The 12,964-nt window shown below is 49.4% G+C and overlaps 1 protein-coding gene across 1 annotated transcript in view; it reads right to left on the bottom strand.

Moving 5' to 3' along the window:
• Nucleotides 1–10,661: 10,661 nt before the first annotated feature.
• Nucleotides 10,662–12,964, bottom strand: part of LOC138497215 (uncharacterized) — a 1,137,079-nt gene continuing 1,134,776 nt past the window's right edge. Inside the window, exon 15 of the mRNA XM_069620541.1 lies at nt 10,662–12,698. Coding sequence (XP_069476642.1) covers nt 12,682–12,698 — 17 coding nt within the window. The 3' untranslated portion in view covers nt 10,662–12,681. The remainder of the gene's footprint in view (nt 12,699–12,964) is intronic.

Genomic DNA, 12,964 nt, shown 5'->3' on the forward strand with positions numbered 1-12,964 from the left:
GCAACTTAAGATCTCCTGCATGACATTTGGGTATAACATAAATTGCATACATTTGAGGTCCTAGGCCTGAGGTTGGGACTTCATAGGTCAAAAAGAACCTGTAGGTTATGTAAGCCTGAGTTCCATTGAAATGCTGAAACACCTTGTAACTACTTGCCCAGCCATAAAAGATTGAGGAAGTCTACATCTTTCGCTCTCAAGTCCCTTTGGTTTAGACTAATGAATGGAGAGCAAGTATCATTGATCTTAACTTTAACTCGATTTCTAAAATGATTGTATGCATTGTTGGCTTCTTAGATTACCCTTTGGAATAGAGCGCATCTTAATATTATGTATGTAGGCTGAATGCAATTTAAGATGTATTGTGGTAAGTAATTCAGGTACAAATATCAAGAAATATTTAAGTTTTGTAAATTTTATTGTTGTGTTTGGCTTATAAAAAGCAAACCTTTCACAATAAATAAATGCATTCCAAGTGAATTCAATCGTAAGTGGAAGAAGTATATTGAATCGAGAATGACTAGGCCTGAATATACAGTGCTAGCCCTCATGTAGGGTGGACACACACTCCATCTTCTCTTTAATGATGTGCTTGCAGTCAAGATGAAGAAATACACTTGGTACTAAGGCAGTGTTTTACTGACACATTTTGTAGGCTTAACAAGTTATTTTAGAAATAAGCTTGAACTGCCAAAACCATACCCATGTTTTACAAACAGAAGCATCTTTAAACCAACGATAAGAGAGTGTGATATTAAGGGTGCACATCTGTACCAGTTCTCTTGAGGATTGAAGAAGTGACCTTGGGAGGCTAAGCTTGCCTGTCTCCACTTGGAAGACCGTTGTGCTTAATTAGTGGATTATTCTAGGACTTCAAAACATTGGTTGGAATGAAATCCTCTGTACTGAAGTCAATGTACTGAAAACCTATGAATGGTACTCTGCCCCTTTGTGTTGGGATTGCAAGGTGATTGTGTGTTGTCAGTCCCCCAGGACAATAGCAGTCTGGGTGTACCCCTCAGTTTAATGTCTAACAACGGCCCCTCCGAAGGCCGGATCCAAAAAACGTTGATTTGGAGCAACCTTCGACTGGGGTGGTGGGGCTGGCGGTAAATGCCAATTTCGTTAGAGGGGTCATTCCATTCTTGTTATACACAGATGGTGGTTTGCTGATTAGTCCTCTCTCAGTTGGTTGCTTTCTGATGGGTCCACCATGATAGTGGATTAAGTTGTAAGACTGTTGAGAGAAACTTTATATTTTGTCTCCTTCTGTGTATTTTCTTTCTTTGGTGTTTCTTTAATTGTAATAGTGTATTGTGACTTCCTGTTGTAGTTGGTCAGTCCTTCTGATGCTGGTGCAGTCCAGGTGATTGCTGTCTGATGAGCATGGTCCATAGGCTTCTGCAATGTGGGGTATGGTTGATTGTGTTGTCAGTGGTCCTGCCTTCTCTGTATTCCAGGTGATTCCTTTTCTTATCTGGTTGTAGTACAAGTAATAGTGTTTTACATGGATTTGAGATGGTAGTGGTTATTGAGGGGATGTGCACATGCGTGCTGGTGTTTATCCCTGCAGGTTTATTTTACATGTGATTGCGTCCTTTCAATTTATAGGAGGTAGAGCTGTTATGTGCTTGTCTGTATTTGCATTAATTCTGCTCCACCTAATGTTTGTCAGGCCATGTGAATGGGAGGGTGTGAAATATTGGAGCCAGTCCTTGCATGAGTGTTACATATGTGTCAGTTGGAGTGAAGCTGGAAGAGTGAATGGATGATTTGGTGAGTCACATCTATAATGTATGGACTTACCTGTGAGTGGAACAGACGCAACAAGGAATACTAGTACATCATTAAATGCCAATAACTTCTTTTACTTCAGAATGCCCCTTGGAAACTCAAGTAATTAGCAAACAAGACAAACAACTGCATCTAAGAAGTCTTTAAAATCAGATAACTGGTGGTGCCTGCCATATAGGAATACCCACTCATCTGTGGACACTGATGGTAGGGCCCTTATATTGCACACTTTGTCAAGGGATTTTGGAGCTACAATAAGGCAACTGCAAGTAGTTAACTATGATGTCACCAGCAAGGGGACAGTGCTGGGTGCAATTATTTTGGCCCTAAAAACATAAACCTGGCCTAGTTGTACGGAAGTGGATGCAACAAAATTGCACTTTGCTTGGGTGTAGCATATATTTTCGCACAGAATCTGATCAGCGGTATACCTCAGGAAGGATGATTGATTACATTTTGACAAGAATTGCATGGTTTTGTATACTGTCATTAGACATTTACAGCATTCATCTTACGCAGCGACTGTTAGGCAGAGCAGTTCCCTTAGGGACCACTGCAAAAGATTTAGGACTACAGGTGTTTGGCAGTAAACCCACTTGGTAGCAGTCTGTACCACACAGATTCACTTGGTAGCTGTGACTGAGCAGTCAGACCTCCCTCAAGAAGAGTTAGGCAGTATATAGAGTATACACAATAGGTACAGAGACACAGTAGCACAAGCAAACAATGACCAGAGCTTTGGTGTAAAAATATATAATTATTTATTTACAGATACACTTGTAAATTACACTAGCATAAAGAGAAAAGTAAATTCAGCACACAGTCACTATTATATATATACAACCCTAATTACTTATTAGACAAGTCTTAGTGAGAAGAACAAGTTACTTTCTTACCTGGTAACGTTCTTTCGATGGGATGGTCCGACGACGTATTCCATATCTATGACATGTAATCACCACAGCTGTGCTGCTTCGGAAACTTTTTCGGCGTCTGTGTCCTGCGTCGATGACGTCGATGCCCCGTCGTCGAGGACCTCCTCCGACGTCCGACGTCATCCGATGTGATAAGTAGGACGCACGACGCCCATAGCCTCAGTTGTAGTTTTTTCCCCCAGAACGTGTGACATAAGTCAACTGCCAGTCAGACACAAAGCCTTGCGAAACGTAAGCTGCAATCGCAAAAGAAATTCTGTAGCGGGGAAGGCAGGGCGGGAGCGATATGGAATACGTCGTCGGACCATCCCATCGAAAGAACGTTACCAGGTAAGAAAGTAACTTGTTCTTCGAGGGGATTGGGTCCTCCGACGTATTCCATATCTATGACAGACTCCCAAAGCAGTACCAAAGCAAGGAGGAGGGAAAGAATTTAGAAGCAAAATGTAGAATAGCCAATCAAATAGCAGAGCAAAGGACCGCCTTGCCAAAGGCCAGATCCTGTGCCCGGATGGAATCAAGGGAATAGTGACGTACAAATGTATGTACTGAAGCCCAGGTGGCTGCATCACAGATGTTGCGAATAGGAACACCCCTCTGCAGGCCAGTAGACGCAGCCATAGCCCTGGTAGAATGGGCCCGCAAGCCAGCCGGTGGGTCCTTACCCGCCAAACGGTAGCACTCCGAGATGGCCAAAATAATCCAACGAGACAAAGTCTGTTTCGTCACAGCTTGCCCCAAACGCTTTCCAGCGTAACCAATAAAGAGTTGATCATCCACTCTGACCCGGGACATGCGTGAAACATAAAAGCTTAAAGCTCTCCTAGGATCAAGCCTATGGAGCCTCTCCTCTTCCTTACCAGGATGAGGAGGAGGATAGAATGCCGGAAGAACAACCTTCTGGGCCAAATGAAATTCCGTCACTACCTTCGGAAGAAAAGAAGGACGAACTCTAAGGACAACCCTGTCCTTGTGAAATACAGTGAAGGGAGGCTGAACTGAAAGTGCCTGTAACTCACTCACTCTGCGAGCGGAAGTAACCGCAACTAAACACACAGTTTTCAGAGTCAACAGCCTCAAAGGGCAAGAATGTAAAGGCTCAAACGGAGCACCCATAAGAAACTTAAGAACAAGGTTTAAATCCCAACCGGGCACCAGGAAAGGTGACGGAGGGAACACATTAGTGAGCCCTTTCAGGAACTGCGAAATCAAAGGGATTTTAAAGTAAGAACACTCTTCAGACGAGCGCTTAAAGATGGACAGCGCCGCCAGGTAACCCTTAACGGTACCCACTTGCAAGCCCCTGTGGGCCAAAGAAAGCAAAAAGGACAGAACCATGGGGATGTCACATGCAAAAGGATCCACATTCTGAACTCTGCACCAGTCGCAGAACTTACACCAACGGCAACGATACAGAGACGTTGTCGCTGGCCTTCGGCCGAAAGCAACACCTCCATCACGTCCTCAGGGAGGTCCCAATCCTTATACCTCAACCTTTCAGAAGCCAAGCGTGAAGGTTGAGGGATCTGACCTCTGGATGGAGAATCTGACCCCCCTCCCGTGAGAGCAGATCGTCTCGGTAGGGAAGACGACGTGGAGGGCAGATGGATAAGTCGAGAAGGTCCGGGTACCACGTCCACCGAGCCCACGCCGGGGCAATGAGGATCATCCGGGAACCGAACTTCCGTAACCTCCGCAGCACTTGCGGGATGACGGGGACTGGAGGAAACGCGTACAGCAGCGGGAATGACCACTCCACCACGAACGCGTCTCCTAAGGCTCCTTTTGGAGGAAATTCCCGCGAGCAAAACCTTTCGCACTTCCGGTTGACACTGGAGGCGAAGAGATCCACTTGAGGGGTCCCCCAAAGGGCGAAGATCTCCAGGAGAATCTCCTGAGCCAACTCCCACTCGTGAGAGATCGCGCTCTGCCTGCTCAGAGCGTCCGCCATCACGTTTTCGGCTCCGGCCAGATGAACTGCCGAGATCGAAACTCCCTGCTGGATGGCCCAGACCTCGAGCTGCATCGCCTCCCTGCACAGAGGAAGTGACCCTGCCCCCCCCTTTTTGTTGAGGTAGTGCATGGCCACTGTGTTGTCCGTCAGGATCAGGACATTCTTCCCTCGCACAAACGGCAGAAAAGCCTTCAGGGCTAGCCTGACGGCCCTCAGCTCCAACAGATTGATATGGAGTCTGGACTCCGACGGAGACCAACGACCGCTGACTGTCAACCCGTTGGCATGAGCTCCCCATCCCGTGAGGGATGCATCCGTCACGATCGTCACCTCCGGCCAGGGAAGCCAAAATGGAGCCCCCTTCATCAAATTGCCGTCGACGGCCCACCACAGAAGGTCCCGGGCGACCGAGGACGGCACCTGAATCGAGTCCGACATCCTGCCGGAGGACTGCGACCATTGCGTCTTGAGTGCCCACTGCAAAGATCTCATCCGCAGGCGAGCCTCTGGCACCAGAAGAATGCAGGATGCCATGAGGCCGAGCAACCTCAAGAACTCGAACGCTGGGAGCGTCTGGGCATGCTGAAACTTGTGCACCATCTGCTGAATGTGAAGAGCCCTCACCTGGGGAGGAAAACACTGCCCCAGAGAAGTGTCGAGCACTGCTCCGATGTACTGGAGCCGCTGTGTTGGCGTCAAATGGGACTTCTTTAAATTGAGGGAGAAGCCCAGCCTGTGAAGGGAGCGACAGGTGACCGATAGATGATCCAGGACTTGCTCGGGAGAGCTCCTCCTGATCAACCAATCGTCCAGGTAGGGGTAGACGTGAATCCCCCCTTGCCTGAGATGCGCTGCCACCACCACCATGAGCTTGGTGAAAACCCTCGGGGCGGAGGTCAATCCGAACGGCAGGACCCGAAACTGAAAGTGCGAGTCGCCAACCGCGAACCTCAGGTACTTCTTGTGCTTGGGATGGATCGGCACATGGAAGTAAGCATCCTTGAGGTCGAGTGACACCAACCAGTCCTGAAGCTGAAGGGCCTGGAGGACTTGAGAGAGAGTAACCATCTTGAACTTGTCCTTCCTGAGGAGTTTGTTCAAACCGCGCAAGTCCATGATGGGTCTCAATCCCCCGTCTTTCTTCGAAATCAAAAAATAAGGGGAATACCATCCCTTGTTCCTCTCCGCTACAGGCACCAGTTCTATGGCGCCTTTCTCCAGCAGGGCTTCAATTTCCTGCGCAAGGAGCGGATCCGGACTCTGCAAAGAGAGGTGGATTGTCGCGAGGCCTGTGCCGAAAAGGAAGACAGTAGCCGTGGGTAATGATCTCCAGAACCCACACATCTGAAGTAATGGCTTGCCACTCTACAAGATGCTGCGCCAGCCTTCCCCCAACCGGCGAACCATGGGACATGGCCTCACGACTGAGTGGGAGCGGCTGCGGCGTTACCTGAGGGCAAAGAGGCAACTGCCCGAGCGGCCTTGGCACCACGGGTACCCTGTCGTCCACCTCTGGTACCCCTGCGTTGGCCTCTTTGACTGACAGCCCCTCTCGCTTTACTGAAGGATGAGTAATAGCGAAAGGAACCACCCCTCCACTGCTGTCCCCTAGGACGAAAAGGCGGAGGTTGGCGAACTGCAGCGCCCAACGACTTCGCAGCAGCTTTTGAGGTCTGCAACCTCTCAAGGCTCTCGTCAGCCTTGCTGCCAAAAAGGTGTTCACCGTCAAAGGGCATGTTGAGGGGCCGGGACTGCACATCAGGAGCAAACCCCGACTTCCGCAACCACGCAAACCTGCGTATCACGGTGCTCGCCGCCATGGACCTACTGACGCATTCAGCTAAGTCCAAACCCGACTGAACGGACTCACACATGGCATCCTTACCATCCTGGACCATAGCAAGGAAACCATCCCGTTCGTCCCCTTCGGGAATATGATCAGCCGCTAACGCAACACAGTTCCACAGAGTGTGCGTGAAACGTGACAAGGCACAAATGGAGTTGGCCGCCTGAAGCGCCATACCACCAGAAGAAAACACTTTCTTCGCCCAGCCATCAAAACGTTTGTCGTCCCTATCAGGAGGGATGGGAGGGTACGACGCCTGCTTCGCCGGGGCCGTGGCCGCCTGCACCACCAAACTCTCCGGAGTGGGGTGCCTGGTCAAGTAGCAGGGGTCGCCACTGGCCGGACGGTATTTTCGCGACAAGGATCTGCCCACCGCCGGGAGACTCTCCGGAGCAGTCCAAGCCGCCGCCACCCTTCTCTGTAAAGCCATATGGAACGGCAGAACCGGGTCAGTTGGGGGACCAACATCAAGGATGTCTGTCAGATCATCCTGCACAAACTCCCCTGGGGGAGCAGACCATCCCAAGTACTCAGAAACCCTAGCCATAAGGCGCCGGTACGAGGAATCAGCATGAGAGCCAGGCTCAGGCCTACAAAACTCCACCTCCGGAGAGGTGTCCAGTCCACTGGCATCATGCAGTGACTGTCTCAACTCGTCAAACTGACTATGGCCCGAGACAATTTCATCCGGAACCTGACTAGGAACCAGGCCATCAGAATCCTCATCCGCCTCTGAAATATAGTCCAGGTGGCGAAAAGAAGGCACTCGAGAGTGCTTGCTCTTAACCAGAGCCTTCCTAGGGGGTCCACCCGTGCCCTGGGGTACCTCCGACACGAAAGGCGTCGATGGCGTCGAGCGGATCGGCGCCAGCGTCGAGAGAACCGGCATCGGCGCCGAGAGGATCAGCGTCGACGTCGAGGAAATCGGCGTCGACATCAAATGCAGCGCCTCCAGAATCGGCGTCGTCGACACAGCCCTCGAGGCCGGAGCCCCGAGCGTTTCCCTCGACGACCTGAGCGTCGACGGCATCGACGACTTCCTCGGAGCCAGAGCCTCGAGAAAGCCTGTCGACGCCCTCGACGCCACAGACGTCGATGCCTTCTTCGAAGACCTCACAGGTGCACACGGTCTCGAACGCGTCGAGGACCGGGACCTGGAACGGGTACGTCGAGAACGAGTCCCCTTGTCCGAACGGGACCTCTCCCGTGACTCGTGCCGACCACTCTTGCGAGCGGTGTCTCTCGACCTCACATGACCGACCCCACTCAGGGGCGCGGACGGCTGAGTACCCTGCGACTCAAGAATCGCCAGCATCTTCTTCCCGAAGGAAGCCCATTCCTCCGGCGTCGCACGGCTGGAGGGGTAAGCGACGTGCCAGGCAGAGCCCTCCGAAGAGGACCTGGAAGACGACCGGTGTCGGCGCTTCCGAGAATGCCTCGAAGAGGCTGAGGAGTGGTGAGACCGACTCCTAGAAGGAGACCCACGAGACTTCCGACGATGACACGGAGAGTCACCCCTCGAATCATCCGTCGAAAGCCCCGCAGACTTCGACTTCCGGGGCTTGGACACCCGACCTACCGACAACTTCTTCTTACTTTCGCGTAAGGCTTTGGACGTGAGCGACTGGCAGTCGATACAGTCATCCGTGTCGTGGGCCTCCCCGAGGCACCAGAGGCAGGCGTCGTGCGAGTCCGTCACCGACATCTTGGACCCACACTCCCCGCACTTCTTGAAACCCGGACGCGGGGTCGAAGACGAAGAAGACATCTTCAGAAGGAATTTCACAAACTAACAGGTTCGAAGAACCGAGAACAACAGAACTCCAAAGAGTCGAGGCGTTTAAACCGAGAAACACGAAGCAACACGTTCGCGGAAAAAACGGAACTGAGGCTATGGGCGTCGTGCGTCCTACTTATCACATCGGATGACGTCGGACGTCGGAGGAGGTCCTCGACGACGGTGCATCGACGTCATCGACGCAGGACGCAGACGCCGAAAAAGTTTCCGAAGCAGCACAGCTGTGGTGATTACATGTCATAGATATGGAATACGTCGGAGGACCCAATCCCCTCGAAACACCACTTATTTTCAGACAGAGGTGAGCGTTTAACATAAGATGGCACTCTAATAAGTTATTAAAAAAGGTAGGGAAAAAGGCAGAGTTATGGAAGCACACACATTTCAATACTTTTAAAAGAACCACAGTAAGGCAGGATAGGCAGAGTTCTACTGGAGAGCAAGGAAGTCAATTGCAAGGCCTAGCTCTTGGAGAGAGCAAGCAGAAGGGGTCCAGGTTCACACATTGAGGTTATGCCCAAAGAGTCTTGTAGATAGTTCGCACAAAAAGGATGAAATTAAAGTCACGAAAATTTAGCTAGGTTGTCCCAGGCCAGCCCAGGTTAGAAAGTCGAGGCTTTACTGTCACCCCGAACAATCTGTCGCAAGGGAAGCCAGGCGGGACACAGTACCTTAAGTGTGAAGGAAGCTCCAGCGGGGGCAGTTGTTCCTGGCAGCAGGTGCAAGTCAGTGTTTCATCCAGAGGAAGAGGAGGTCTCGCCGTGGAGGAAAGATGAAGGTCGTTGCACTGCCAGGGAAGAAACCAATCGCAGAGTTCTTTCGGTGAAAAGGTACTACCCTTCTTTTCGCGGTAGTGGTAAGCAGTGGTATTCCGGTTGCCGGGGTGCTTGGCACGGGCAAGGCGGCCACGAGATGCTCCAGGAAGGTGAAAAGAAGGCAAAACTGGTTATCCCCACCAGTCAAAGGAAGAAGACTCTCCGGACTGGAGATATCCTCTGTCGTCGGAAAAAGTGGTGAGACGGTTCAGCAGGGCTCCACCGGTGGTGTCGTCGTTGCAGGTCGGCTCAGCTTCTCCCTCCTCGGATTCTTAGGTCCTGTGGCGACTTCTGAAGTTCCAGTCCCCAAAGCCCTGCTTTTATGCAGCAAACCCCCATTCATTCAGCCTAGCTGTCAATCAAACATGCTAAGTGGTAAGCCCGCCGACTCACCACTTGGACCAATCACACAAGAGTGCGACTTGAGCTACCAAGGTAACTCAGTCCAGGGTGCCTAAACCCCCTCTTACACCCCCTGTGGTACCCAGACAGAGTGGCACCACTTTTGGAGGCTTCTGTGAAGAAGCCCACCAAAAAGTGGAACAAAGGGCTCGACTTGGGTTGGAGTCACAGAAGAGAACACAAACGCCATTTTATAATCGAGTTCTGGCAAAAAATACCAACCAGTGAATTAATTTTAAATAAATAAACCGGCGGTATGTTCGAGGCTATAAGAATTAAATAATTAAAGTTGGTAGCCTCGAACAATAGGAAAATCCCATAGAGATATATTCGCGGTCGAATATAAAAAGTAGTATCCACTGCCACCAGCCAAAACTCAATCAGGGGGGGCGGAGACGTGCCCCCTCGAACAACAGACCCCGGGGCAATCAAATTGCCCCTACCAGTAGTCCACAATATGATGGTTTGTACTGGTTTCTGTTAATAATTTGGAACTAGTAAAGCTAATGGTGACTTTACATGCCCTGGGAGACAGTAGTCAGTCCCAGGGTATGGAGTCTATGTTGGGGGGTCGCTACGACACCCCTGGGTTACGGCACGGAAGGTGCTGTGTAACCCAAATCAAAAACACATGAGACCCTATGGAGTAAAAGACCCCATAGCCCATTAAACACATGGAAAGATAAAGGAACACCTCAAATCATGCCTAAGAGTGGGAGTAAAAGAGTCTCACTCTTAGCAGGAGAAAACAATAAACCCCAGAAATCCAGCAAAGCTGCTGGGGGGACTCACTAGGTTTGGGAAATTAGCCTTTTCAGAGAATTCTCCCTAACAGCGACTACAACATTTATTTCAGTGGCTGGGAGAAAGAAGAGCATGGGGATGTAGATTTCTAGCTGGGCTTCGCTTGCAGAGGTCAAGTCCATATGACAGATTCACCACTCATTGGAGTGCTTCAGTAAGAGGCAGAGCTAAGATGCAGTGAAGAATTGATTCGATGTGGGGATGACCAGGAAAGACAGATCAAACAGGACGTGCAGTTTTAGCATACGCTAGTAACAGGGTTTGGGTTGTCCAAGTGCTCATCTTTTGCTGTCAAATACCAGGACGCTTTCACTGATATTGTAGTTTTGTATTTATTGGGAACAAAGGGTTTCAATTAGAAACATACATAGGATCATATAGTCAAACAGTGAAATCTCACAAGCAAGACATCCCATTCCCCTGTATATTCTTCCTTTGTCGTTTTCGTATAAGTAGCTAGGCAGGGCATAGAGAAGGAATTGGGAGGGGTGGGGGAGGTGAAATCTGGCAGGCTAGACAGGGGCCAACTGCCAGGACAGAAGAGATGGATTTTAATTGTTGATTTGAAGTCGTGGATATTGAAAGTGATTTTGACTGGGAAGGGGTGTAAGTTCCAGTGAAATTGGCAAAGAAGGGAGGATGAGCAGAAGCGGGAGGGGTACTCAGGGTGGACAGGGAAGAGAGAGATTGAGTTGAGTATTTAACAGAAGGGTAAGGAAGGGGGAATTGCGTGAGACGTGTCAGCCAGCTGGGAAGGCAACCTGTGGAAGGGCTATTCCATATATAGACCCTCATTATGAGTTTGCCGGTAAGCCACCGGTACAACCAGCGGCTCAACCAGCAAACTCGCCTTACCGTTACCGGCACTCAAATCCCGGTGTTACCAGGGCATTATGGGTGCCGGCACCAGCAGTAAGTTCCCATCCATAGGACTCCATGAAATGGGCTGGGCCCCATCACCGGCACACGGTAGTAACGGTGCCAGTGATGGGGGCATTTCTTTGCTGGTAGGGTCAGGCCTGCTGGGAGCTAAGTGGGCCTACTGGCAAACTCGAGTAAGCCGGTCCGGGAAAAATGCTGGATCCGGTATTACCGGACATTCTAGCAGTTTTTTCCCCAGACTGGCTAACTCGAAATGACCCCCATAGATTTGAATATCAGGAGTAGGAATTTGAAGAGTGATTTGTTGGGCAATGAGAGCCAATCAACATGTGAGTGGTGTAAAGAGGTGGGAGTGGAGTGAATTGGGTTGTAAATTGTGGGAGCTGCAAAATTGAGTATTTTAACAAGGGCAAAAGATACAGATTGAGTATAAGCGTGGACATTCATAAATTGCAGCAGTTTATATTGCTGTCAAAGAAGAACCTAAGGTTGGGCGCCTTGTTGGAGGTCGTGAAAAGGAGTGGGGTGGGGGGAATGTTATAGGGGAAGCGAGGTAGATTGAGGCATATGGCACATGGAGGTAGATCTTGTTATTGGCAGAATGATGCAAAAGACGACGAAGTGCCATCAGCAGGAAGAGATCTTACAGAGGATGATGGTTGAGAAGATGGTTTGGGTGTTGTCAGCAAGGTGCGGATAGGAAATCTGAAGGAGATGCGGATCCATTACCAAAGAAGTAAGTGAAGAGGGAAAAATATGAGGGAGGCAAGGATGGTGCCTTGAAGGATGCACACTGGAAGTGTGGTAGGAATGGACATTTTTGCGTTCCAAAGTAAACAAAGAGGAGATAAGGGTGCCCAACACAGTCAAAGATAAGGAAGGTTCAGGAGGATAAGTATGTAGAAGACCGAGCAGTAGAATATCGATTGAAGCAGGGGTCCTTTATAGTAGTGGGAGATTGTGATCGTCAGAGGGACTATTGGGACGATTTTTACACAGGTGCGGAAAATCCCTGAGGAGAGGTAACATTTCAAGAGTGAAGACAGCTAGGAACAATTGAGAGTTGAGCAGTGGAGTGCAGGGGTTAAAAAGAGTAATGAGAGGATTGGGGGGAATGAGAGAAGACATGTGCTGGTAATGGTAATGAGGCAAAGGGTTATGCTCCACATTTCACAACCTAGCCACTAGACCAACTGATTGCTTAGAAAACAGCAAAGAACCAGTTTTCAGCACAATATAAAACTAAGATAAACAGTTTTGCAAAAAGTTTAACATTTGTAGAATAACGATTATTGTATGATATGAAATTGCCCTGTTTGCTGATCATCAATAATGAACGTTTTCCTCTTCAGTTCAATCTTCTGGAAAGTATGCTTTTTGGAGGATGGTAATCTCATTCTTTTAGGCACTTCTCGTTTTCATGACATCTCTTTTCACTTGTGAAGTTTTTTTTAGCCAGATACGAAGCCTAAAGCCAAAGAAAATAATATTTACACTAAAGTAACGATCAGGCCTAGTATATTCCTATGTAAAGGGATAAATATTGCAAGGCAATAACTTGACCATTTAAAAAACAAAAAGCACATACTGTATATTGGACACACAGCACAAAGTTACCAAATTATGTACATGCTGACAACCAGAAGATTTTCACACAGGCGTAAAAGGAATGGATTCCCAGTGAATACACTGTAAATGATGCCTGCAATGTGTTCATGGCAGGTCGCATTTACA

Source organism: Ambystoma mexicanum, chromosome 5q, assembly GCF_040938575.1.
Source record: "Ambystoma mexicanum isolate Mex_15411 chromosome 5q, UKY_AmexF1_1, whole genome shotgun sequence".
Taxonomy (NCBI): domain Eukaryota; kingdom Metazoa; phylum Chordata; class Amphibia; order Caudata; family Ambystomatidae; genus Ambystoma; species Ambystoma mexicanum.